At 47.3% G+C, this 22,933-nt stretch overlaps 1 protein-coding gene across 1 annotated transcript; it reads left to right on the forward strand.

Annotated features, from left to right (window-relative positions):
- The first annotated feature begins 3,896 nt into the window (after positions 1-3,896).
- LOC104475090 (protein FAM162B) lies at positions 3,897-15,558 on the forward strand. Its single transcript, XM_086756769.1, has 5 exons — positions 3,897-4,166; positions 5,975-6,080; positions 7,458-7,566; positions 10,609-14,843; positions 15,138-15,558. The coding sequence occupies exons 1-4, from the start codon at positions 4,034-4,036 to the stop codon at positions 10,714-10,716; spliced, it is 456 nt and encodes a 151-aa protein (XP_086612895.1). The 5' UTR covers positions 3,897-4,033; the 3' UTR covers positions 10,717-14,843; positions 15,138-15,558.
- Positions 15,559-22,933: the final 7,375 nt, after the last annotated feature.

A 22,933-nucleotide genomic window follows, 5' to 3' on the forward strand; every position in this document is an offset into this window, starting at 1 on the left:
ATAGATACCAACTTATCTTTAAGACTAGTGATGTTACCACATCATAAATTGATATTGCATAGTATAACAAAATGATAATTCTCATCATTTTCCCTGAAGTGATAAACCACACCACCAGGAACACATAATACACGTAAGAACATAGACAACACAACAACATAACCTACCACTGCAATATCATGACCAGCAACTAATAACCAGTTTAATAAGTATGTATAACAAATTTTGATTTGAGCCACTCAAGTCAGATGTGTGGTTATCTCAACCATGCATGCCCCATGTTGGACAGCAAAATAACTGTCGCAGTTCAGCCCACTCAGGACCAAGCTACACAGTCTCTTGCTCACTCCCCCATGCTCCAGTGGGACAGGAAGGAGAACTGGTAAAGAAAAGGTGTCAAAACTCATGGGTTGAGATGAAACAAGCAAATAAACAAAACCAAAAAAATAATAGAAGAAAACAAAACAGAGATGAAAAACAACTACAATACAATAGCTGACAGCAAATCCTGATCCCAGTTTCCTCCCAAGTAACAGGAAGCTCCCCTCAGCACCCTCCTCACTGATACACTGAGCATGGTGTCACATGGGATGGAACAGCCCTTTGCCCAATTTGGGTAAACTTACCCCAGCTGTTGGCTAATTAGTAAACTATCCCAGCTGTGTCCTCCAGCCATAGGGGCCACCAGCTCCAGTTCTCCTCCCAGCTTAGGTGAAAATTAACTTTGTCCTGGCCAGAACCAGGACAAGGTTGTAGAAGTGGTGTGAAGATGATGCAGAACCAGGATGGAATACTGTGAGGTTTTGTGTTTAGTTTTCCATCTTCGGTGCCGGCACCAGTGTGCAGCAAGTGTTAGAACTACAAGGTCCTGCACATGGGTTGGGGCAATCCCAGGCACAAATACAGGCTGAGTGGAGAATGGATTGCGAACAGCCCTGAGGACAAGGACTTGGGAGTGCTGGTGGATGAAAAGCTCAACATGAGCCAGCAATGCGTGCTTGCAGCCTAGAAAGCCAACCACATCCTGGGCTGCATCACAAGAAGCATGGCCAGCAGGTTGAGGGAGGTGATTCTGCCCCTCTACTCTACTCTGCTCTCATGAGACCCCACCTGCAGTACTGCATCCATTTCTGGGGCCCCCAACATAAGAAGGACGTGGACCAGTCAGAGAGAGTCCAGAGGAGTCCATGAAGATAATCAGAGGGCTGGAGAACATCTCCTATGAGCACAGGCTGATTTGGGGCTGTTCAGCCTGGAGAAGAGAAGGCTCTGGGGAAACCTTATAGCAGTCTTCCAGTACCTCAAGGGGGCCTACAGGAAAGATGTGGAGAAACTCTTCAGCAGGCCCTGTTGTGACAAGACATGGGGTAACGGTTTTAAAATAGAGGGAGGTAGATTCAGACTAGATTTTAGTAAAATTTTTTTTTACAATGAGGGTGGTGGAACACTGGCACAGGTTGCCCAGAGAGGTGGTGGATGCCCCATCCCTGGAAGCATTCAAGGCCAGGTTGGACTGGGCCCTGAGCAACCTGATCTGGTTGGAGATGTCCCTGCTCCTTGCAGGGGGGTTGGACTAGATGGCCTTTAAAGGTCCCTTCCAACCCAAACCATTCTATGACTAAGGCCATCAGGCCGCACGCAAGGCTAGCTTGGTCTCAGAGCATTCTGCATCTCTCTGCTGTTCAGGAAGTGATTCAAGATGCTCTGGGCCAGAGAGATCCACAGTGCGAAGGGAAAGCTTGATTTCCTAACATAGTGGGGTATATAGCTTTTTATTAGCTTTCATGCACTGCAGTAAAACTCACCCTGGCATTAAGCATTCACAGTGCCAGAGAAACAAATAAAACTCAGGAGCAAGTAACTGCCTTTGTGGTTTCATGAGGGCCTCTGTGTCTTTGCACTTTTAAATGCTGGCATAATAAATCCTGAAGTGCTTTTTAGCTCACAGCAGAAGCGACTAATATGTCTATTAGCTGGTGTGACTTCTAGAGAAAACAATTGGCAACCCCTAGGTGGATGAGCACCGGAGGCCTGAAACCCCCATGATTTTCTCCACATTTGAGAAAGTAAGAGACAAAATAAAAATGTTCTCTCTTTTTGGCTTCAAATCCATAATCAGATACGATGTAAAGACAGGCCCTTTTGCAATAAGCATTTTGGAGAGTGCTTGTTGAAGTGAAAATGCTCTGTGCAGCTGGAGCACTTGTGGGGTTGGGCAGCTCCAAGTGCAGCAGCGCGTCCCATCTTCAGCCCCCTAGACCCTCCTGCCCACCCAGCTTGAGGAATGGGGGATGTCCAGGTGTACAAGGCCTCTTTTCCATTCAGCAGCTCTCCCGCGAGGTGAGAAGGGGGTCTGTGGGGATCCTCAGAGGCGCTGAGCCCTGTAAACGCCTCGCTATAAATGCACCTTTCCTCCTCCTCATGCCCTTCTTCCCCCAGAGAAATCCTAAGCAGGACCCAAATATCCTCAGTGACTTCACCAGGTTTCCTTCTGCATCTTCTGGCATAATCACATCCACTGATTTCTGCTTGTTTTCGGGTCTCATTTGCAGCTAGAAGCTCAAACTGCCATTTATTTTCTGTATGGGTTCCTAATCTGGAAATGGATCTAGTTTGCTTTACCATACTATAAGCAAATTAAGCTAAACACATTGTGATACGTCCGGATGCGTTGTGGAGCTTTCATGAAGGAGCAAAAACTGCGTCTGCCATTGCTGCAAGTTTCTTCTTTCCTCGGTATCAATAACTTCGTGTTCTTAAAAAATACAAAATGTCTCTAAAAATGGTAGAGTTTTTCCTTGGGGCCAGGAGCTGGGTAGCTGGAGTTGCATCTGTCTCACATCTTTCCTCCTCTCAGCCCTTAAAAAATATCCTTGCCAAAATCCCGAGCTCTATTCCCTTGCAGTTCCTCCCCTTGTTCGCAGACAAACTTTGATTATCTGCAATATGGCATTTGATAGTATTACTAAATAGTTCTGAAAATTTTCCTTTTGGTAACAACTTCTTCCCTTGCAAATGGAATTTTTGTCCCTAGTTGTAAATCAGCTTTAGAACCTTGTGTGTCTAAGGAGAGTAAATACCTCATTGCTCCAAATGAGACAAATATTTTGCCTTTCCATTTCCTGACCCATCAGGGAGAATTTTGTGCAAAATGCAGGAGAAATGTCAAAGTGATAAACTAGCATTGGTTTTGGTTCATTCTCTGGTTAAAACAGCTGATGTTATGGGAAACACACAGCACTATCCAGACTTCGTGGAGATTGAATTCATACAGGGCAAATACTTTATAGCTACTGCTACATTCCGGTGACAATTTTACTGACTGACAAATACATCACCTGAGGTTTTTGACATAATTTCTTAGTTTACTGATTTAAACCTGAAATGTGTCTGAAATATATTTCTTTGCCAGGAAAGTTTGCAGTCTGCATGTGAGATGGACGACTCAGTTGCATTTATAGCCACAAACACCGGCTTTAGGTTTTTTTCCACCAAACTACATTTATTCTGAGATAGGGGAAATGCTGCTCCTCTTTAAAAAGTCTGTTTATCACAACTGATTTCTAAGATTATTTTTTTTAGCTGAGAACAATTAAGAATGCTAACAGCTTAACTGGCTGTGATAATTAGCAGTCACTAAGCCTGTCCTTGGGGAAATACAGCATGCTGTCCTATTTTAGTTTTACCATAGCAAGGACTGAGAAAATAATGTAAATTCCCATTGCCCTCCTCAGCAGCTGCGGGGACGGAGAGCCTGGGCAGAGCCCGGGCTGGGCGTGAGCTGCCGCAGCGGTGATCTCTGCCCGCCTAGCTCTGAAGGTGTGTCATTTTGGTAAACACACAAGATAAATTTAACTAGTCATCGTGACGCAAGCAAAAACTATTGGCAGCTGGGGTGGAAACGCGTGCCGCTCCCTTCTCACAGGAAGTGGTAGTTTTATATTAATAACTCCTAGAAGCAGCCTTCTGGGCTTTTGCCAGTGTGTGCTCCAGGCCGGTGGGGAGGCAGTGGCTCCGTGCTGGCCAGGACGGGATGCTGGGGAAGCTGCTGGGGCACAGCTCCGGGCTGTGGTGGCGAATGGCTCGGCCAGTCCTCCACCCCACCAGAGCCACCAGCGACAAAGTGAAGGATGCCCAGGATGCGGCTTTGCAGGCAGCTAATCCAGGTGGGTAGAAAGACTTTGGCCACTGTTTCATGCTGCAGCACGGAGGGGAAGGGTATTTGCAGGAAAGTGTGAGAAAATGACCCTTGTTCTCATCTGCAGCTGTGTTACTGTGGTGCTGCATCTCCTAGGGTTACAACCCCTCCCAGGACACAGCAAATTGAGAGCTCTGACTAGCACACTGCCCAGGGATAAAGTTTTTGTGTTAAATACTCCTCCTCCTATGGCAGCAAATACAAACTGATGCTTCAGGTCAGGGAACCTGTTAATTAAAAAAAAAAAAATAAATGTTTCTCCTTGTACCCAGCGCCAGGTTTTTAGAGGAGGGGCAGTGCACATCCCCACACAAGTGTCAGACTTGTACCCCTCTGCTCCCCCCGATGCTCCCTGCCAGATTACATCCACAACTGTGCCTGCCTGTGACAGGCAGTGCCCTGGTTTACCTGTCAGGCATGGACTGCTCCCCCATGGGGAAGCTCCCCGACATGGAGATTGTTTCTCTTTTTTTAATCTGTACAATCACCTCCTTGGCTGTGCCATTGCAGACTCCCCACCCTAGCGAGGCCGGGCTGTGTGGGGTTGCCTGTGCTTCTGTGGGATGGCTGTGGGTCTCCAGCATGGGGAGACCTTATCTTCCCTGGGATGCAGCCTGTCCTTTCAGTGATCCATCCTACTGCTTGCTGCAGATCTGATTCAGACACTCGCTGATATTTCAGATGTAGCTCTCCTGGTCTCACTGGCACTCTGTAAGATGAATAGGAAAAGCAGGAGATTAAATTTACCCAGGGGTCTGGGTGCCAAAATTTACACCTGGGATTTTTTAGCCATTCACAAGTCCTGGCATGCAGGAGCTCTCTGTGCCCTGTTCTGCAGTGGCAGTGATTTCTTTTCAGCCAAGCACCAGCAATCCAGCAACAGTCAGGGAGTGCAGAACACTGATACTGGGAGCATCCTTGTGTCCATCCCTTCCTGTCTGCCCTGGTCACCCACAGGGCATTTCTAAACACCAGACCCACATTTGCAAGCACAGGGCCTGTAACACAGCATCTTGGGTGCACCTACCTGGGTGTGTGAGGAGTCCCAGCTACCTCACGATGAGCGCCTGTATAAGTGTGCAATGCAAAAGCCAGGATGTGAGCTAGCCATTGCTTACCCTACTTTTGCAGAGTCTCCCTGCCACTGCCCTCATTATGGCCTGTCATTGGGTGTGTTTCCATCAAGAGGAGCCAGAGTCCCTTTCTCAGGGTGACAGCACGCTAATGGCATCACCGTGGTAGTCTGGTGCGGTGTAATATATCCTCATCAGACTACAGTAACGTGGTACCCAGCTTTCATGAGAATGATGGCCAGGCTCCCACGAGGCTGTATTTTAACAGACCTTGTCTCTCTGTGAGCACTTTCAGAAGGAGATGCAGTTGAGGAGTTTTAGTGCTGCTCGCAGTTTGCTTAACTCACTAGTTGAGCAATCTAAAAGCAAGGTGCTAGCAGTGTAAGAGCATGCTGAAGGCTTGGGTAACTTGAGCCCTGCATCCTTTCCCCCCTTAATGAGGAAGGATGGAAGAAATTTTTAGTTTAAAACTTAACTAAACTAAAGGAAAAAAAATTAAGCAAAATAAAATAAGCTGCAAATGTAACAAAGCATCTCACACCAGTTGCTGAGTACTTTTGACATTAGAAAGCACATTTGGCTCTCACAGAATAGAAAAGTGCCACGCTGAACTTTCAGTCATTTTCCCCCTGTAATGATAGCTTTTTTTCCTCTTCCCCTCTTTAAGCTTAGTTCATTGTTTTCTTTTATAAATGTCTTACAGGTTACAAAGCGTTCAAAAATGACAGAAGGCCTACAAATTTTGATAAAAAGGTGTTAGTATGGGCAGGACGCTTTAAAAAGGAGGAGGACATTCCTAAGTATATATCGTAAGTAGAGCTGTTTTCTTCTGATATTAAATCCTTCTTGCCTGAACTATGTTTTTGGATGTAAACATACTGATTAAGACCCCAGTTTGCATTACTCAGAAGCGTGCTCACATGGTGAGGATTAGTGCTCATCCATGCTGACAGCATCTGCTGCTATTGGTGTCCAAAAATAATCCAAATTTTGGGAAATATGAACTTTTTATCATGCCCTGTGAGGTAAACTGGATTCACTTGGTTTAGATATCCTAAATTTCAGACTAAGCTGAACTGTCTCTTGCAAGACAAGTGGCTTTATAACTCAGAAGTCACTATGACATCATTCACTTTGGATTTTTGCATGCTTTGCTAGTTTTTATTGATTAGCAATTAATAATGCTGCATAAATTTTAAAAAGAAGTTGGAGCTATACGTAGCTTTGGTGACAGACATCTGCAATGAATTCCTCACATCTGGGCTATCGTTTCACCTTCTTGTCAAGGTATTTTGTTAACAGATTGTCACTCAGTTTTGGAGACCTAATGCTTCCTGACTTGTGCCATCCCAGGGGCTCCTCCAGCTGGCCTGCCCCTTGCAAGTGTAAGTGAGCCTATGGCTGGATACAGTTTCATGAATGACTCATTGCCACGCTGCTGTCTCTTGCAAGCATGAACTGTCGGATAAATGCCATGAGTCACTCATAGAAGGTGGCGGAGATTTCCCAGCGATGGCTGCGGCTCTTCAGCTGCTTGGGAAGACAACTCCAGACGGAGGGAGTGGTTGTCCGCTCCAGCTCAGGCTCAGCCTTCCACCGCAGGTTGATGCTTGTGGGGCTGGTGCCAGCTGTTCGGCAGAGAGATAGGCTGCTGTGGGACAGGGCTGCAGCCTGGGATGGGGATGTGGCCACAGGCCCAGTCACCACTTGCTGTGCCTCTTCACTCTGTGAACACTCTCCTTTGCTCTTAGCCAAAACGTCATGCATGTGCTTTCATTCCACTGAGGGTGGCATTGCCTGGCCCTGCTGGCAAGGCCCCACTGTCCCCTGGTGCTGTGCAGCACCCCATGCCCTGACCTGCAATACTCAAAGCTGGGCCGCTCATAATTTTCACAATGAAAAGATTTTCTGTGTCATTTTTCAGGCATTCACTCTCATATGGAATAAAAGAAGGCAGGAGAGCAGGATTTGTTATTCCTGTTGTTACTGACGACCTGTGTGGGTGGCTAAATCTTTCCCACATAGGCTAATTTTTTGAGTCCTCCTCTAAGCGCTTGCAGAAAGAGAAGGCTGAAGCACATATCAACAGGCAGTTGCTGAAAGACTTGAGGATTCATTACCAGCTCCCCGTGATCTCATTTCACACATGCTGCTGTCAAATGGAAACTCTGCTGTGCCCTCTGCAGGTCTGAGGTCCTCGATGCTGCAAGGAACAGCGTCAGAATAAAGGTTTGCTACATCATGATCGCACTGACCTTGCTGGGCTGTTTGGCCATGGTCATCACAGGCAAAGAAGTGAGTATTGCTTCCAGGGGAACTGATCCACTTAATGTATGGTCTGTGTATGCTCTCTTTGTAAGTGTCCTAGTTCAGCCCTGACCGGGACCAGACTACGCGGTCTCTCTCTCACTCCCCCCACACTCCGAGAGAATAGGAAGAGACAATACAAGAAAAACGGCTGGAGGTTTGACATAAGGACGGGGAGAAATTCTTAAAGTCACCATTACAGGCAAAACAGACTGGACTTGGGGAAAACTATTCATTTATTACTAAAACTAGCAGGATAATGAGACAGAGAACAAGATAACCTCCCCCCACCCCTCCCTCTTCCTAGGCTTAACATTATCTCTGCCTCCTTCCCCCCATGAGTGGCACAGGGGGGGAATCATAGAATCATAGAATCATAGAATGGTTAGGGTTGGAAGGGACCTTCGAAGGTCATCTAGTCCAACCCCCCTGCAAGGAGCAGGGACATCCCTGACTAGATCAGGTTGCTCAGAGCCTCATCCAACCTGGCCTTGAACGTTTCCAGGGATGGGGCCTCCACCACCTTTCTGGGAAACCTGTTCCAGTGTTCTATAACTCGCATTGTAAAAAATTTTTTCCTAATTTCTAATCTAAATCTACCCCCCTCTATTTTAAAACCATTACCTCTCGTCCTATCGCAACAGGCCCTACTAAACAGCCTTTCCCCATCTTTCTTGTAGGCCCCCTTGAGGTACTGGAAGACCGCTATCAGGTCTCCCCTGGAGCCTTCTCTTCTCCAGGCTGAACAGCCCCAGCTCTCTCAGCCTGTCCTCATAAGAGAGGTGCTCCAGCCCTCTTATCATCTTCGTGGCCCTCCTCTGGACCTTCTCCAACTGGTCCATGTCCTTCTTGTGTTGGGGGCTCCAGAACTGGACACAGTACTCCAGGTGGGGTCTCACCAGGGCAGAGTAGAGGGGGAGAATCACCTCCCTCGACCTGCTGGCCACGCTCCTCTTGATGCAGCCCAGGATGCGGTTGGCCTTCTGAGCCGCAAGGGCGCATTGCCTGCTCATGTTGAGCTTCTCATCCACCAGCACTCCCAAGTCCTTCTCCTCAGGGCTGCTCTCAATCCATTCCCTGCCCAGCCTGTATTTGTGCCTGGGGTTGCCGTGACCCAGGTGCAGGACCTTGCACTTGGCCTGGTTGAACTTCATGAGGTTTGCATGGGCCCACCTCTCCAGCCTGTCAAGGTGCCTCTGGATGGCATCCCTCCCTTCCAGCGTGTCAACGGCACCACACAACTTGGTGTCGCCGACGAACGTGCCGAGGGTGCACTCTATCCCACTGTTCATGTCGCCGACAAAGATGTTGAACAGGGCTGGGCCCAACACGGACCCCTGAGGGACGCCACTCGTGACTGGTCTCCACTTGGACATTGAGCCGTTGACCACCACTCTCTGAGTGCTGCCATCCAGCCAACTCCTTATCCACCGAGTGGTCCGTCCATCAAGCCCATGTCTCTCTAGTTTAGAGAGAAGGATGTTGTGCGGGACAGTGTCAAAAGCTTTGCACAAGTCCAGGTAGATGATGTCAGTTGCTCGTCCCTTGTCCACTGATGCCGTCACCCCATCATAGAAGGCCACCAAATTGGCCAGGCACGATCTGCCCTTGGTGAAGCCATGTTGGCTGTCACCAACATGACAGGAATGGGGGTTACAGTCAGTTCATCACACCTTTCACGCTGCTGTTTCATCGTCAGAGGAAGAATTCCTCACACTCCTCCCCTGCTCCAGCATGGGGTCCCTCCCATGGGCTGCAGCCCTTTTTGAAACTGCTTGGGGATGGATCATCTCTTCCATGGGGTGCAGTCCCTCCAGAACAGCTGCCGCAGCGCAGGCCCTCCACAGGCCACAGCCTCCTTCAGGCATCTGCCTGCCCTAGTGTGGGGTCCTCCCTGGGCTGCAGGGGGACAGCCTGCTCCACCATGGGCTGCACCACGGGCTGCAGGGGAATCTCGGCCAGGAACAGCATTACTGCTCCCCTTCCTTCTTCAGTGATCTTGGCATCTGCAGCCATTCCTTTCACAAGAAAAATTCTTCACAACAGGCAGGCAGACGCCTCTCAGGTTCTCTTCGCATCTCATCTCCTCTCAACTTCTTGCAGCTGGGCCAGGCTGAGTCGGGCCCAGTCGGCCGCCCAGCAGGGGGCCAGAGGGTGAGGCCCACAAAGCTCCTGACTCCCCCTCTCTGCCCCTGCTCAGCTGCTTCACATCTTCACTTCTTTTTTTTTTTTTATCCCTTCTCTTTTCCCCTTCTTAAATACGTTGCAGAGGTGTTATCACGGAACATTCTGCTACCAATTGGCTTGGCTCTGGCCAGCTGTGGGTCCACCCTAGACCCAGTCAAGTCCACTGGACAAAGAGGAAACTTCTAGCAGTTTCCTACAGAAGCTGCCACCGTAGTCCCCCTCACTAAACAAAACCAGAACAGTAAGTAAGCGCCTGGGTGACAGATAGGTTTGAGAATAAGTCCATATAAGCAATATTTGCACAGGATCTGTATCACCCCATTCTGCAGAGGAGAGATTAGCTTGCGGAAGCACAACTTGCTGGTTAGCATGTTCCTTCTGACCCACTTTGCTGTAAACCTGTGCTGTGCAATGCTCTGTATCATAATATCTCAGCAAGAGGCCAGTCCAAAGGTTGTGGAATAGCTCAGACAATGTCAATGGCACCTGGTCCTGCCCTGCATCCATAGGCCATGAGGCTCCTGCTGTCCTGTGTGCCACCATGGCCACCAAGAGCTGTGACACTCACTTTTTCGCATCCTGCTGGTGGGGAAGGAGGATCTCCAGCCTGACTTGCATGGCCCAGTGCACCTATAAACAATTTACAGTGTAATTTTCCGGCTAATCAGAGCTACAAATGCAGGGGGGAAAAAAAAAAAAAGGTAAAATAAGGAAACACATTAACTTCTGTCACTGCAAAATATCAAAAAGGACAGTGGGGTGTCAAAGCAAACAGTCCAAACATGGGGAAATTTAGTGGTGGGAAATGTGTGCATGCAATGATTTTCACCGTTTCTTTTCAAGGCTGCTAAAAGGGATCACACGGTGCTGAGGATGAACACAGAAAAGAAGGCCAAATGGAGGGCTGAAGTGGAGAAAGATCAGGAAGCAGCTGTTGGGAGGCCACAATGACTTGGATTAGACTTATTTTAACAGCAGGAGATAAGTGATTTCTACACATGGCCTATGTTCCTGTCTTCAGTTAACTCTTTGGAGCTTTTTTGCTGAAACTCTCAGGGCAAAGACTTCACTGCTTACAAACTGCTCTATACAAACTAAGAAACTCCTATGGAAACTCCAACACCTGCTTTCTGTAGCCTCTGGCCTTTGCTGAAATACAGAAATCTCTTCCAAACTGGAAAGTATGGGAAAGACGAACGCAGGACTCCCCAGCTCAGGATCAGCTGCTGCTGATGCTCAGCGTGGCCATGGGGCTATCTCCTTACAGCCAGGAAGGATGCTGCTCTGTGTCAGGGAGCATCCCATTCTGTGCAATGCCTGTAGTGCAAACAGCCTTGACCAAAATGACTCAGGGAAGGGGAAAAAGGAATCTGAAATATGTTGTGCAACCACAAATACATCAATTCTCTCTCCATTGCTGTCCCCTCTCCCTCCTCAGCCCCTCACAGGATCCTATGGCTGGGGAGAGAGCATGAAGAGGGGCTGGGAAGATGGAGGAGTGTGAGAAGATCCTGGTGACTGATTTGAACTAAAAGGGCCTTTGGGCCAGAGGAGACAGCGGTGATGTGGAATGGTAGTGTGGGCATGTGGAGTGGTTTGGTTGCTGTGAGGCAGCGCAGGGAACCCATGTCCAGTGCAGGGACCCTAGCCTGGAGGTACCTCTTGTCCTGTTGCACCTCACTGGTTTTGCTTTTTCATCTTCTGCTTCCAGTCATTGTCATGAGAGTTCTCTAGCACTTGCTTAGTTGTGATTTTAGTCAGGAGTAATTGTTAATACATGGTTTGCTAAAACTCTATTCTTTTTAATCATCATAGTTCATTAATTCATAATAAAACAGCTGTCCAATCACATCTAAAACAAATGCATCTCTTCACAGCTTCATTTAAGGTGTCACCAAACTCTCTGGGATTATGTTTAACAGATGGGAGATATCTTAATGAAATATTGAAAGTTACATTTTCGTGAAGTGATTAATCTTGAAGAGAGGCCCCAGTTCATGCTGGTGGGTGCTGATGGCCTGAGCTCCCATGTATCATCTGTAGCCTCTCAAGACCTGTAAGACAGCAGCTGGGTGTGCTGCATGGGGTGCCAAGGAACACGGAGTGACAAAATCCAGCTGTCTTGCTCTGGCTGCTGTAGGAGACGGCAAATGCTGTAACCACGCTCAGCCTTTGTGTAGTGTCCTGAGCATCACACCAAGGCTTGGCCTTTGCAAGGTTTAGTGCTTGGAGCAGTTGCACTTGTGCTCCAGGGGAGTCTGGAAGCTCCTGGTCAGGTCTCTGAGGTTTATTGTGTCAAAAATCACGTCCACTTACTGCTATCATGTTGCTCATGAACAGGCTGCTGGCAAGGACAGGCTGGACCAGTGGCAGGTAGTCAGCAGTTGTTGGGCTCTGGGACTCCAGCTCCTGTGCCTGTGGTTGCTGGGCAGCTCTTTGATGCTTCTTAGGAGCACTTTTCTCCACGTTGCATACCCATTTAGGAAGAGGAGCATGTGTGAGGGCGATGTCACAGCTTGGTGTTTGCAGTTCTCATTTTCAACTCACAGCCCTGTGCATTCACCAAAAGTGATGTCTGCTCCCTGTAGTGCTCCTCAAGGAAGTGAAAATAATGATCTGGGACAAGCACAGAGTTAATAAGTCTCTGCTGAGAAGGCACTTTTGCCTCCACAGGTAATATGGGCTCTTTCATTTTACATGACCTGGTTTTCCTGGTTAATGCAAGAAACCTCAAGAATTACCTCAAAGTTAGTGTTCAGTTAGGGATAAACTAAAACAGTTCTGGCCAGTCTCTTAGATTATTATTTTTTTAATTAAAAAATGGCTTTCCTGTGCCCTTCTTAAGAAGGCAGATGTGACACTTAAAGGAACCCATTTCAATGCTTGCAAACAAATCCACATCCATGTTCTGAGCCTCCCTGACTTAAGCAGGAAAGGAGATGACCATAACCATATATAAAGAACAACGAAATTAATTGTGACTTGTTCCACTCTCTGCTCTGCGCTTCCCTCTGCCTGGGGAAAAAAAAAGCTGCTTCAGCTGTGAGCTATTATCAAATCCTCTTAAACAGCCCCAGTCTCTGTTGACTAGTGCATAAAGATGCTGCATTACACATCATCATTAAGAAAAAAAATCAGGTCCTCCTCCCTGAGCCACCGATGGGCCACTTCTGAGTGGTCAGATGACCCAGGTACTTTTGGGCTCTCAGTGGGTGGCTGCTGGCCCTGGTGTAGCGCGGCCTTGGCTGAAGCCGTCCCCTGGAGTAACAGGAGAAGCCTGCTAATGCCTCTCCAGCACTGGGTCTTATCACTGCTTGTTAAAATAGGTTTCCATCTGTGTTTGCAAAGTCCTTTGACTCTTCTCTTGAAAAGCTTCTAATTAACACAACTTCCTGAATACATAAGTGGCTAATCCACATCACCTTAGGGTTGTGGGGTTTGTTTTTTTTTATTTCCCCTCCCATCTATATTGCTTCAGTGTCACACCTGATCCCCCAGTCACTTAAAAAAGGGATGGGTGGTGTTATTAAGTAGGAGCTATTCTTCTCTTTTTATTAATGTGCCCTTTATTTTCCAAGCCTGGCTCTGAGGACGATGTGAGGGCCTGCCTCCTTTCTGAGGCAGGGGATGAAGCTGAGAGTGTACCGATTTGCTGTGGTGCTTGGTGAGACCAAGGGTGAGTCCTTTCAGCTCTTATGTCCTCATTTATTGCTCTGTACCTGGAGGAAAGAATGCTTCCTCCTTTGCAGGATTTTTGCCATTTTAATGAACTCCTATACAGAAATGGTTAACAATGTGCTGGTGGCTGATGCTGTAGAGATTTGCATTATAATAACAATTACTGGGGAAGATTTTCCCTAGTAGCTGGAATTGATCTGATTCCACTTCTGATAAAATCAGTGCTGCAGTTCCTCCTGGCTGTGAATTAAGGTTATCATCCACCCCTTTTGGAAGTCTCAGTGATTTCCAGAGACTCAGCTTCCCCAGGGAGCCAGGCTGCTGTGGGGCAGAGCTGGATGCACCAAGCTTTCTTCTGCCAATGTGGTGAGATTAGCTTGTACGGGAGGCTCTACATCATCATACCAGTGCCTTGGAGAAAAGGTGTGAGATGGGAAAGTCTGAGCTTAGAAGATCTCAGTCCCTTCCATGCTCATTTTACCTCTCTTTTTGACCTGCTCAGGGGTTTCTACTGACACTTGATTTCTTTCCATCCTTCTGCCGTGTGCAGCTCCTCTCCTGGGATGCAGCAAAGCTGACGTGATCCTGCCTCCAAAGGACTTTTTCCCTGGGTGCAGGTGAACTCTTGCCATTCAGGAAGACCTCATTTTAAAGACTTCCTTGCTCTTTCAGTGTTTAATCTCCCACCAAGCTGGGAAACTGATGCTTATTTTAAGGCTGAAAGCACCCAGCTTCAGCTTCCAGGCATTGGACATTGTCTTCAATATAAAATATAAAACACCTCATCTCAACTCTTTCCTATTTGTAACTAGTAGCCCTTCAGCTATTGCTTGCACTTGGATTCCTGTTATGTTCAAAATTTCTGTAGTATCTAACCATTGCTTGGTGCGTATTGCTGGCTTACTGGCTAGTTAAGTGGTTGACATTGTAGTGAATTTATTCCTGTATGAAGTGACTTACTGCATTAGTAGCATCTTCATAAACAATCCAAATAGATTTGTTTGTTTTAGCATACAATCAAGAATCTAGTTCTTTTGCAAAAATAAAGACTGTAAAAGCTTTCCAGACTTCACTGACTACCTTGGAAAATTAAAAACCACAATGGTTATGCATCAGAAACTTGTTCTTCTCTGTCTGTGCCCAAGGCACCAGCACCTGCAGAAGCAGCACGGCCAGCCAGCAGCTGCAAATCTGCTTTTGCTCCTGGGGCTGCCAAGGGTCAATTTAAAGGAGCTTCCAGGTTGAAGGTCTCCTCTGGGTGAGATGCCATGACAATTTGGATCTATAAAGGGATCTGCTCCTCTTACCACAAAGATCTTTTCAGCTTGGAGCAGCCTCATACTTTCTCCTTTGCTCAACATGATTGCAGCAAATAAGTGCTGGCTGCTGCTGGCCTACAGGTATCTGTGCTCCTCATGCCCATCATAATTTCAGAGATGGCTTAAACACTACTCTCCCATTTAGATTTGGCCCAGCAGGAAAGCAGGGCCAATGTTCAATAATTGGAATTAATTAGTAGATCATTCATTAATGCATTGAGGTAGAACTAAAGCAATTTTCAATGGTTAAGTAGTTTGATAATCGTTAGTGCTGTATGATTTATTGTAAAACGTCTGTGTGACAGCTATATGATGAGTAGGTATCCTGAAGGGCTCTGAAAGGATCTGACCATTTCATTTCTTTATTCCTTGAAGGATCCGGACACAAATCTCAACACTATGTTAGTCCAGCCGGCTCCACACCTTGTCTGTGCATGGGACAGCTTTCTACATGGAAATCTAAAGCTGGGATCTGCCTCTTCCTTTGCAGCACCATGTTCCTCAGTGAAGGGACTGAAACTTTGAGCTATTTGGGCAGAGGCTGCTGTTTGCTGGCTGTGTGAGGGCTTGCCATAGGGAGGAGGTCAGTCTGGAACAGGATTTCATAAGGAAGAAACACGTCTTGTGTGTGCTCCACAGCAAGAGCAGAGTTATCAGAAACTGTCGGTGAGACTAGACCAGAAAATTGAGGGATTTGCATGCTGGTCTCCCAGATGATGTATGGTCCTGAGACTTTTTCTAAATTAAATGGAAACCAAAATAGCCCAATGAATTCATCATATACTAATCACAGTAATACCTAACGGTGCATGTTGCTGTTTCTGCAGAATGTATGAACACAAACGCAACTCACCATGGTGCACTGTGAATTGTACCACCCTGACACTGAACTCTGAGCTTCCCAGTCACTATTTTATCATCGTCTAAGCATTGTCCTGCAACAAATTTCTAACAGCAGGGCTATAATCTTTACCAAGGGCATCCATTAGGACTGAAAAGATGTCATTAAAGCAATGCTGCTTCATGGGGGGATAGAACAATCTCCAGAATGTAGTTTCAGACTGTACTAAGGGGCTGGAGTAAACCTTTAAAGGTGGTGGGCAGTTAAATATCCCAGCGTTTCAGTGCTCTATGCTCCAGGAGGGCAATTTTACTTGACAAAAAAAAAACCTTAATGCAAAGCAAAAATAAAACTATTGCATGTTGTTTTCTCCCCCTCATTTCCTTTTTTTCCTCTCCCAAGAGCCGTTATGCAGGTAGCACAGGGGATGCTGTGAGCTAGGGACCGCTGGGCACCTGCTGCTGCGGCATGAGCCCACCCACGCACAGGCGGTGGGATGCTGCGGGCCTTCCAAGCGCTGCACATTGAAACTCTGCAGAAATGGGCAAGAAGCTGCCTGTGCAGCTGTGGTGTCTAATGTGCTGTTTCCCACAGCCTCTCTGTAGCTGCTAATATTTCGTATTTGAGGACCTTTTAATCTACTTGCCTCTTGTTGCCTTTGCTGAATGCACCAGGAAGGGCTTTTGAGCTCATTTCAGATGAAGTCCAGGTGTCTGTGGACTTTCATGTGTGACAGCTGGATATGCGAGTGTCTCCTGCTGCTGGGAGGACACAGGTGGGCTCTGGGAGCCACAGAGGAAACTGCACAGGGTCAGGAGCAGAGACAACCACTGCTCAGATGGCACTTTGTATACAGCTCCCCAAAGATGGATGATTCCCTCCTAGTATCCTTTTCTCTAGGCCAAACTCTGACTCAGCACCTGGGTGCTCTGCAGCAGATGCTGCTGTCCTCCCAAAAGCCAGGCTGGGACCCTGGAGGTCCCAGGGCAGCATCAGCTCAGCCAGCACAGGTGACAGCTGCAGTTCCACAACCCACAGCTTTCACCTGCCCATGGAGCAATGGGGCTGGGACCAGGGTGCCCAGCTGTGGGGAGAGTGGAGCCGTACATCTACCCTGCTGTCACATCCTTCCTCTGCTCAGCCCACCAGCACAGGCAGTCGCTGTATTTCACCACCCTCCTGGCTTCCCACAACACATAAACTTTGCAATGTTTATCACGTGAGACATTGGCCTTTCATTTTAAGAAGTTCTTAGTGGACAGTGACAACCTTAGGGCTTGCCTTATTTGGGAAGAACTAGGACAGAGTGTTCACCTTGAGCCCCAAATATTTTATTTTGTTTCAATTAGCCAGAGAGAAATATATTTCTTTTTTAAACCCTAGCAAAGTGTGCCTGCACAAAAGCTTGAGTCACTCATCTCCAGATCCACTTTCCATGCACAAAGTTATGCACCAGCCTGGAAAATTATTTGTAATATCCCTCAGGTTTTTTCCTTTACACATATATTTACATAAAGGAAAGTACAATCTCCGCAGTACAGCTTTATCTCAAAAGTAGGTTTCCCTTGAGACAGAGTGAAACAGTGTGGCTGTCTCATTTGAAGGAGGAATGATGCAAATTTGGCTTTCAGCCCCATGGAAAGAAGCTGGAAGTTTTTGCACTGGGAAGAGGCAGCCAAGACTCTACTTTCCTGTTCCTACTGGGGATTCTAACCCTTGCTTTCCTCTGCAGCTCCCAAATCACACCACAAAGGCAGTCAGTGCCATGTCATCCCTTTTAGAGGTGGGGAAATCTGCACCCCTGGGAGCAGGGCTGCCCCGAGAGTGGACAAGTGCATGTGTGGGCTGGCATGGGCATCACCCCTTTATGGGCTTGTTTTGCTTTTAGAGCAGAGAACTTAGGATGAGTGAGGTTTAAGGGTCTGGGAAGGTTTGGGATTCTAGGAAGGGGTCCCACATTGCCCAGGGGGCTGGAGATGTTGCTGAGCTCTGTGTAAGACCCCATTGTGGTGGGCAACCCCTGTGGAGCTTCCCTGGGAGTGTACCAGAAAAGGTATCACTAATGAGTGGTGATATTTAATATAGAAAGTGGCAGACTGCAGAAATAGTCACAAACCTCTAAGGGAGATGAGGAAATAGCTGAAGGGTGACATGAGCAAAGGGAGGGCTTCACCCCTCTCTTCCTCTGACTCCCTCCTCCCTCTAAACAATGTTTTCTTCAACAAGAAAAAGAGATTTGAGTTTCTTTTACACATCAGCCATGGATGTGGGATAACCTGGAAATTAAGGCAGCTCCCCACATGCACTTACCAGCTCTCTCACAGAGGCTTGGCCAGGGTCTGGATGCTCTCACACAGCAGTCAGTGCAAGCTCACCGCTTTCTGGTTAATGTTCCCTTGCTCCCTTGCTGCTCTGTATGCAGGCATACTTCTCTAAACAGCTATAAAACCCTGCACTTAACCAATAAAACAGGCACAGGAGCTCTGACATCCAGGCACCAGAGGTGAGAGAACAGCTCTCTTGGAAACTAACCTTCTGTCTAGACTGAACCATTATGATCTCTAACTGTATAGCTAATATCCTCCATTATCCCATTCGCCGTCTCGCTGCCCTCGCCGGAGCATGTGCTGTGTCATACGCCAGCTTTCAGCCCACAATTAGTGTCCCTGAGTCCCCAGCACTGATCCCCCTGGATGCTGTGTGGCTGGGGCAACTCGAGCGCTTGCCAGCTTACGGTGTTTGGCCGGTTGTTGCTGTTATTCACTCAGATTTTGCTGAGAAAGGAGATGAGCTGTGTTTGCAGCCTTGCAAACCCAGTTCCCACAGGGAAGAGCTCAGCACTGTGTGCACTGCTCATCACGCACATCGTGCATCCTGACTAACTACACATTTATGCATTTTACTGACCAACTCATGTATCGGCTGATAAAGCACATTACTGAAGGGGAAACCTGTCTGCCTGCTGTAAAAATGCTGTGTTTAAATCAACTGTGTGCTGATTATCTGGCTCTACAAATCCATAAGCAGTTTTACAGCACTGGTCTTCCAAAAATGCAGGCTTTGCTCTGGAAAGGTGGAGGAGCAGGCAATGGCTCATCATCTGAGATGAGAGAGTTGGAAATACAAGTTCATGTAAACTGCTCTGTTAAGAAGTGCAGATTACTGTGGTTCTATGAGCCATTTGGTGCTTAATCTTGGAAGTGTAGATCAAGCGCCTTAGAAAAAGGAGGATTGTGTAGTACATGTCTTGGTGTTACAGATGTTTTTTTTAATAAAGGCAGGGAGTGAAGCGTTGGGGGACCTTAGGGCTGGGCAGTTAGGTGCTGTGGTGGAGAACTCTGTGCCCATAGCTCTGCCTACTGCCGGAGGGCAGCATGCAGCAGTGCTGGGTGCACCTATGTGTGTGTTCAGTGCTACCGTGTGCCCTTCAAATTTGCTGCTATTAAACCCAGTGACCTCTTCCCCACGCTCCTGGTGATGGTGGCATGGTTGGTGCTTGTGGGGAGGAGAAGCAGCATCACTCCGTGGGCTGTGCAAGGGCGGAGCTGAGTGCAATGCAGCCCAATACAGAGCTGGCTGAACCTCCTGAACCTCTCCTGAGACTGAGAGCATCAAGTAGCCTTGCGAGCCTCGGGACAGAGGATTAGCAAGGTTTTTGTGGCTGAAGCACTCCCGCTTCGCTCTAGCTGCCAGTTGTGCTTGTCCTCCAGTTTTGGGCACTTCTCTGAGCTGTTGCCCTGCCACAAAACCAGGAATCGTGTCCCAAGGCTGCATCTGATTCATAGCTCTGCCCCATCTCAGCCCACCTGTATCAACCTGCCAAATGCTCTGCTCTTAACCATGTGGCATCTATGCAGACCAACAGCCTGGGATATTCTGGTGGACCTTTGTTGGGGTGGCTGCAGTCGCCTGCTCAGGTGCACTCCTCTGGTGCACCTGCACCAATGTCCGTTTGTGTTCACCAACATCTTTTGTGAGAGAGGAATGGGGCTCCTAGCTACATTTTAAAATGCAAAATCACAGTCTGATATCTATGGAAAGTTAATCTTGGTGCAAGAGCCACTTCAAAGTCTCCGATTTTAATTGACTGGAGAATAGCTTTTAACCTAGGTTGAAACTAGAGGCAAATTTGCATAACAATCCATCTAAAAGCTCCACTACCTCCCACAGCCAGAACAAGGAAACCTGCTTCTGTTCGGTTTTATGTTTTAAGTGCTTCTAACAATGGAGCAATTCGGTGTTCATGTACAATTTGCAGGCTCTACAACAATAGCTTACTGCAGAGAAAACTCCCTCCTGGCATTTCCTCATTTCTCAAGTTCTGCTCCGAAGCGTGAGCACATTTTAGTAAAAACTTTCTCCTCCCTTTGGCTTACCATGCTGTTACTTGTTTAAGACTTACACAGTTCCAGAATATACTGTTTTATTTTTTTTTCTTCTTGTGGCAGAAAAAAAAAAAAACACTAAGCCCAAATTCAACTTAATGAACATAAGCAAAATAGCCTTTAGCTGTTATGAGTGAAAACTCCAAGCTGCCAGCTCTGACTGCAGGAAGAGTCCCGACACTGCACTCAGGTTTTGTATTAAAAAAAGGATGAGAAACTGCAAGTCAACATGTCAGTGAAGAGCCTGTAAAAGTGAGAACATAGGATACATTGTTTATTAATGTTATGGTTCAGTCAAAATGTGAAAGCTGTCAAGTGGGGAGGAGAAAGTGGGGCCTGAGTTTCTATCCAGTCAGGTTTTACTGTCTCTTTTGGACTATTTGTTCTCTCTCTTTCACCTTTCTGAGTAAGAACCTTAGGGTACGGCCAAATGGCTGTTTATTTGCCTCCTTACATCAGCAGATACCAGTGCCTCTCCTCACTCAGATTATTTCCACCACTGAGCAAATCTCTCCGGGCTCTCTTGTGATGAACTGACCATCTCCTCCGTCAGGTCACAAAATCCATTTTCTGGGTGTGCAAAGGGACTTGCTGAGCAAGGCCGCCTGTCCAAAGAAATGCAGGTCTCTGTTTTTTTCTAACTAGAAGCTTCATCTCAGCACAGTGCGCTGTGCGGCTGTCTGTCCAGGGTTTTTGGTGTCTGATATTAGCGCTGAGCAGCTGGGCCAGAGCCATGCAGCCCTGGCCCTGCGTATCCTCTCACCAGTATCGCAGCTTCTGCCCAGGGTGCCAGCCACCAACCAGGTCCCACCGCAGAGGCAGGGGCTAAACCTGCCCCACAGAGTAGGGCTGAAAGAGAGAAACTGCGGTTACTGGGTTATCCATCCTTAGTAGGGGGCAGCCATGAGACGGTGGTGGGTTGGGAAGTGCTTCCCTCTTCCAGTGGTTCACCTTGCAGTGGCTACTGTCAGCAGCTGGGATTCATGCTCCAATATGCACAGACGTTTCCTATCCTGCTTAGTCCTGCAGCCTTGTTAATAATGAGTTTCCATTATGTAGTTGGACAGGGGCTGAATCTGGTCCCGATTTGATTAGGAATACAGAAAGACAGCACTCTCACACCTTGCAGAAGCTGCTATTTCCTCTGACAGAAATGCAGCATTTCTTTATTTTTAAGTAAATATCTGGTTGCCATGGTTTCAGGGAAGTACAGGTCTTGCATTGCTGAGAGCCTTGAGCAACTGCACAAGAAGAGTCAAGATCCAAAGCCCTGCCAGGGGGCTGACTAGGCCACTGGTTTCCATGCCAGCATTGCCACCTGGGCCACCTGCAGCTGCAGGGCACAGGGAACAGGGTCCTCTGGCACAGTCCTCAAGGCACTTCCTTGGCTGTAGAGATCTTTCCAAGATCACACCTGCCCCATGTGGTTGGAACACATGGGTACAGACCAGGTAGTTTATACCTTCAGAGAAATACAATGATTTGATTTAAGGAAGCCCTTCTGTGCCAACACTGCCTACAAGTTTCAGCAGGACACGTAAAATCTGTCCTTAGAGCCCAAAGATTTTCCCACTGCTGTAAGCTTAGTGTGATAATATTATTTTTTTTTTTTAGCCTGTTTAGCATCCAGGTTGTCAATCAATGCTTCTTGTCTCAAATAAAGGATTTTGACCTTGGTTTATCTTACACCTGTGGGTGAAATCTTGTAGCAGTTAGAGGCAGTTCATCTGTTACACACCCAAGGAACGGGCAGGTATTATTAGAAATACTATCATCTTTGGGGCATCCATGAGGATCTTGAGTAGAAGCATCCATGAGGATTTTGAGTAGAAGCATCCAGGTGGCTTTCACAGGGAGGCTGGAAGCTTAGAAAACACTCTTGGAACTCCTCCTGCCTTTGCTGTTGGCCAGCACTCTGCTGATTAATCACTTCTAAAGTTCAGTGAATCTGTAATCTTGCTGGGAAATGTTGAGAAAGCAAATTTGCTCTGAACAGAAGGCAGTGAGTGGGCTCTGAGGGTAGGACTTGCACCCATTTTAAATAGGTCTTTGCTGGTGCAAAACTGAGGTCATGTAGGATCCATAAGTGTGTCTATTGTTCCTTCCCTTGGCCTTTTTCCCTTTGAGGGAAGACAATTTCTTCATTTTTTCACTGCTCTTGCTTTTCAGTGAGAGTTTTGGAAATGAGGGATAGTTTCACTCTCCTCCTTCCAGCTGGGACATGTGGGGGATGAAGGCAGAAGAACATCTCAGGAGGACAGGAGGGCTCTGCTCCTCCTCATCTGCCTGCTCTGCCTAATCCATACCGGCCACTAGCATCAGCTTTGCATGGGAATACCATACCAGTCCTTTGACTGGCATGATCTTTTGAGTGTAGGAATGACACAAACCAGAGCTGTAGTTATGATGAACAACAGATATAAAAGGGAAGAATTTGCCCCTTCACACTTTCTTCTATGAGTAAATGGCAGCACTTCAAACCCAGTGTCGTTAAACTGTTCAGGAAAAATGGGAGCTCATACAAAGAGAGGTCAATTCCTGCTTCTGTGTGGACCAGAGCCACCAGAATGACTCTTTCTATGGCACCAGCTCCTCCGTCACTAGCAGAGTGAGTCCAGGAGGTAAAAATAGCCAGGGAAGCAGGAAAAAAAATCCGCTGCTATTTTTTTTTCTTCTCAAATTAAATGACCTGCACTGGGGAGTTTCTAACACTTCTAAATGGTTGACTGAAGGTCCAATTTATTTTCTGTCAAACTCTCACATGCTTCAGTGTGATGAGGACTGCCCTGCAAGTGCTGAGCAGTCTCTCTTCGCTCGGAGCTGGCGTCTCCAGTGCACCATGCATGCTCTGCCTGTGCAAACTGCTCTAGACCACTCATGTCCAAAAGGCCTGCTCAGCAAATATGGAGATTTATTAGGATTTTGAGCTTGCAAGTGCTCAGGCA

The sequence above is a fragment of the Chlamydotis macqueenii genome, chromosome 11 (genome assembly GCF_036417535.1).
Source record: "Chlamydotis macqueenii isolate bChlMac1 chromosome 11, bChlMac1.mat, whole genome shotgun sequence".
NCBI classification, from domain to species: Eukaryota; Metazoa; Chordata; class Aves; order Otidiformes; family Otididae; genus Chlamydotis; species Chlamydotis macqueenii.

Bases quoted from the DNA above. Each gene is read 5' to 3' on its own strand.
- LOC104475090 (XM_086756769.1), top strand. From the start codon at position 4,034: ATGCTGGGGAAGCTGCTGGGGCACAGCTCCGGGCTGTGGTGGCGAATG. The intron at 6,081-7,457 runs GTAAGTAGAGCT...TGCCCTCTGCAG, and splicing joins GACATTCCTAAGTATATATC to GTCTGAGGTCCTCGATGCTG. The intron at 7,567-10,608 runs GTGAGTATTGCT...TTTCTTTTCAAG, and splicing joins TGGTCATCACAGGCAAAGAA to GCTGCTAAAAGGGATCACAC.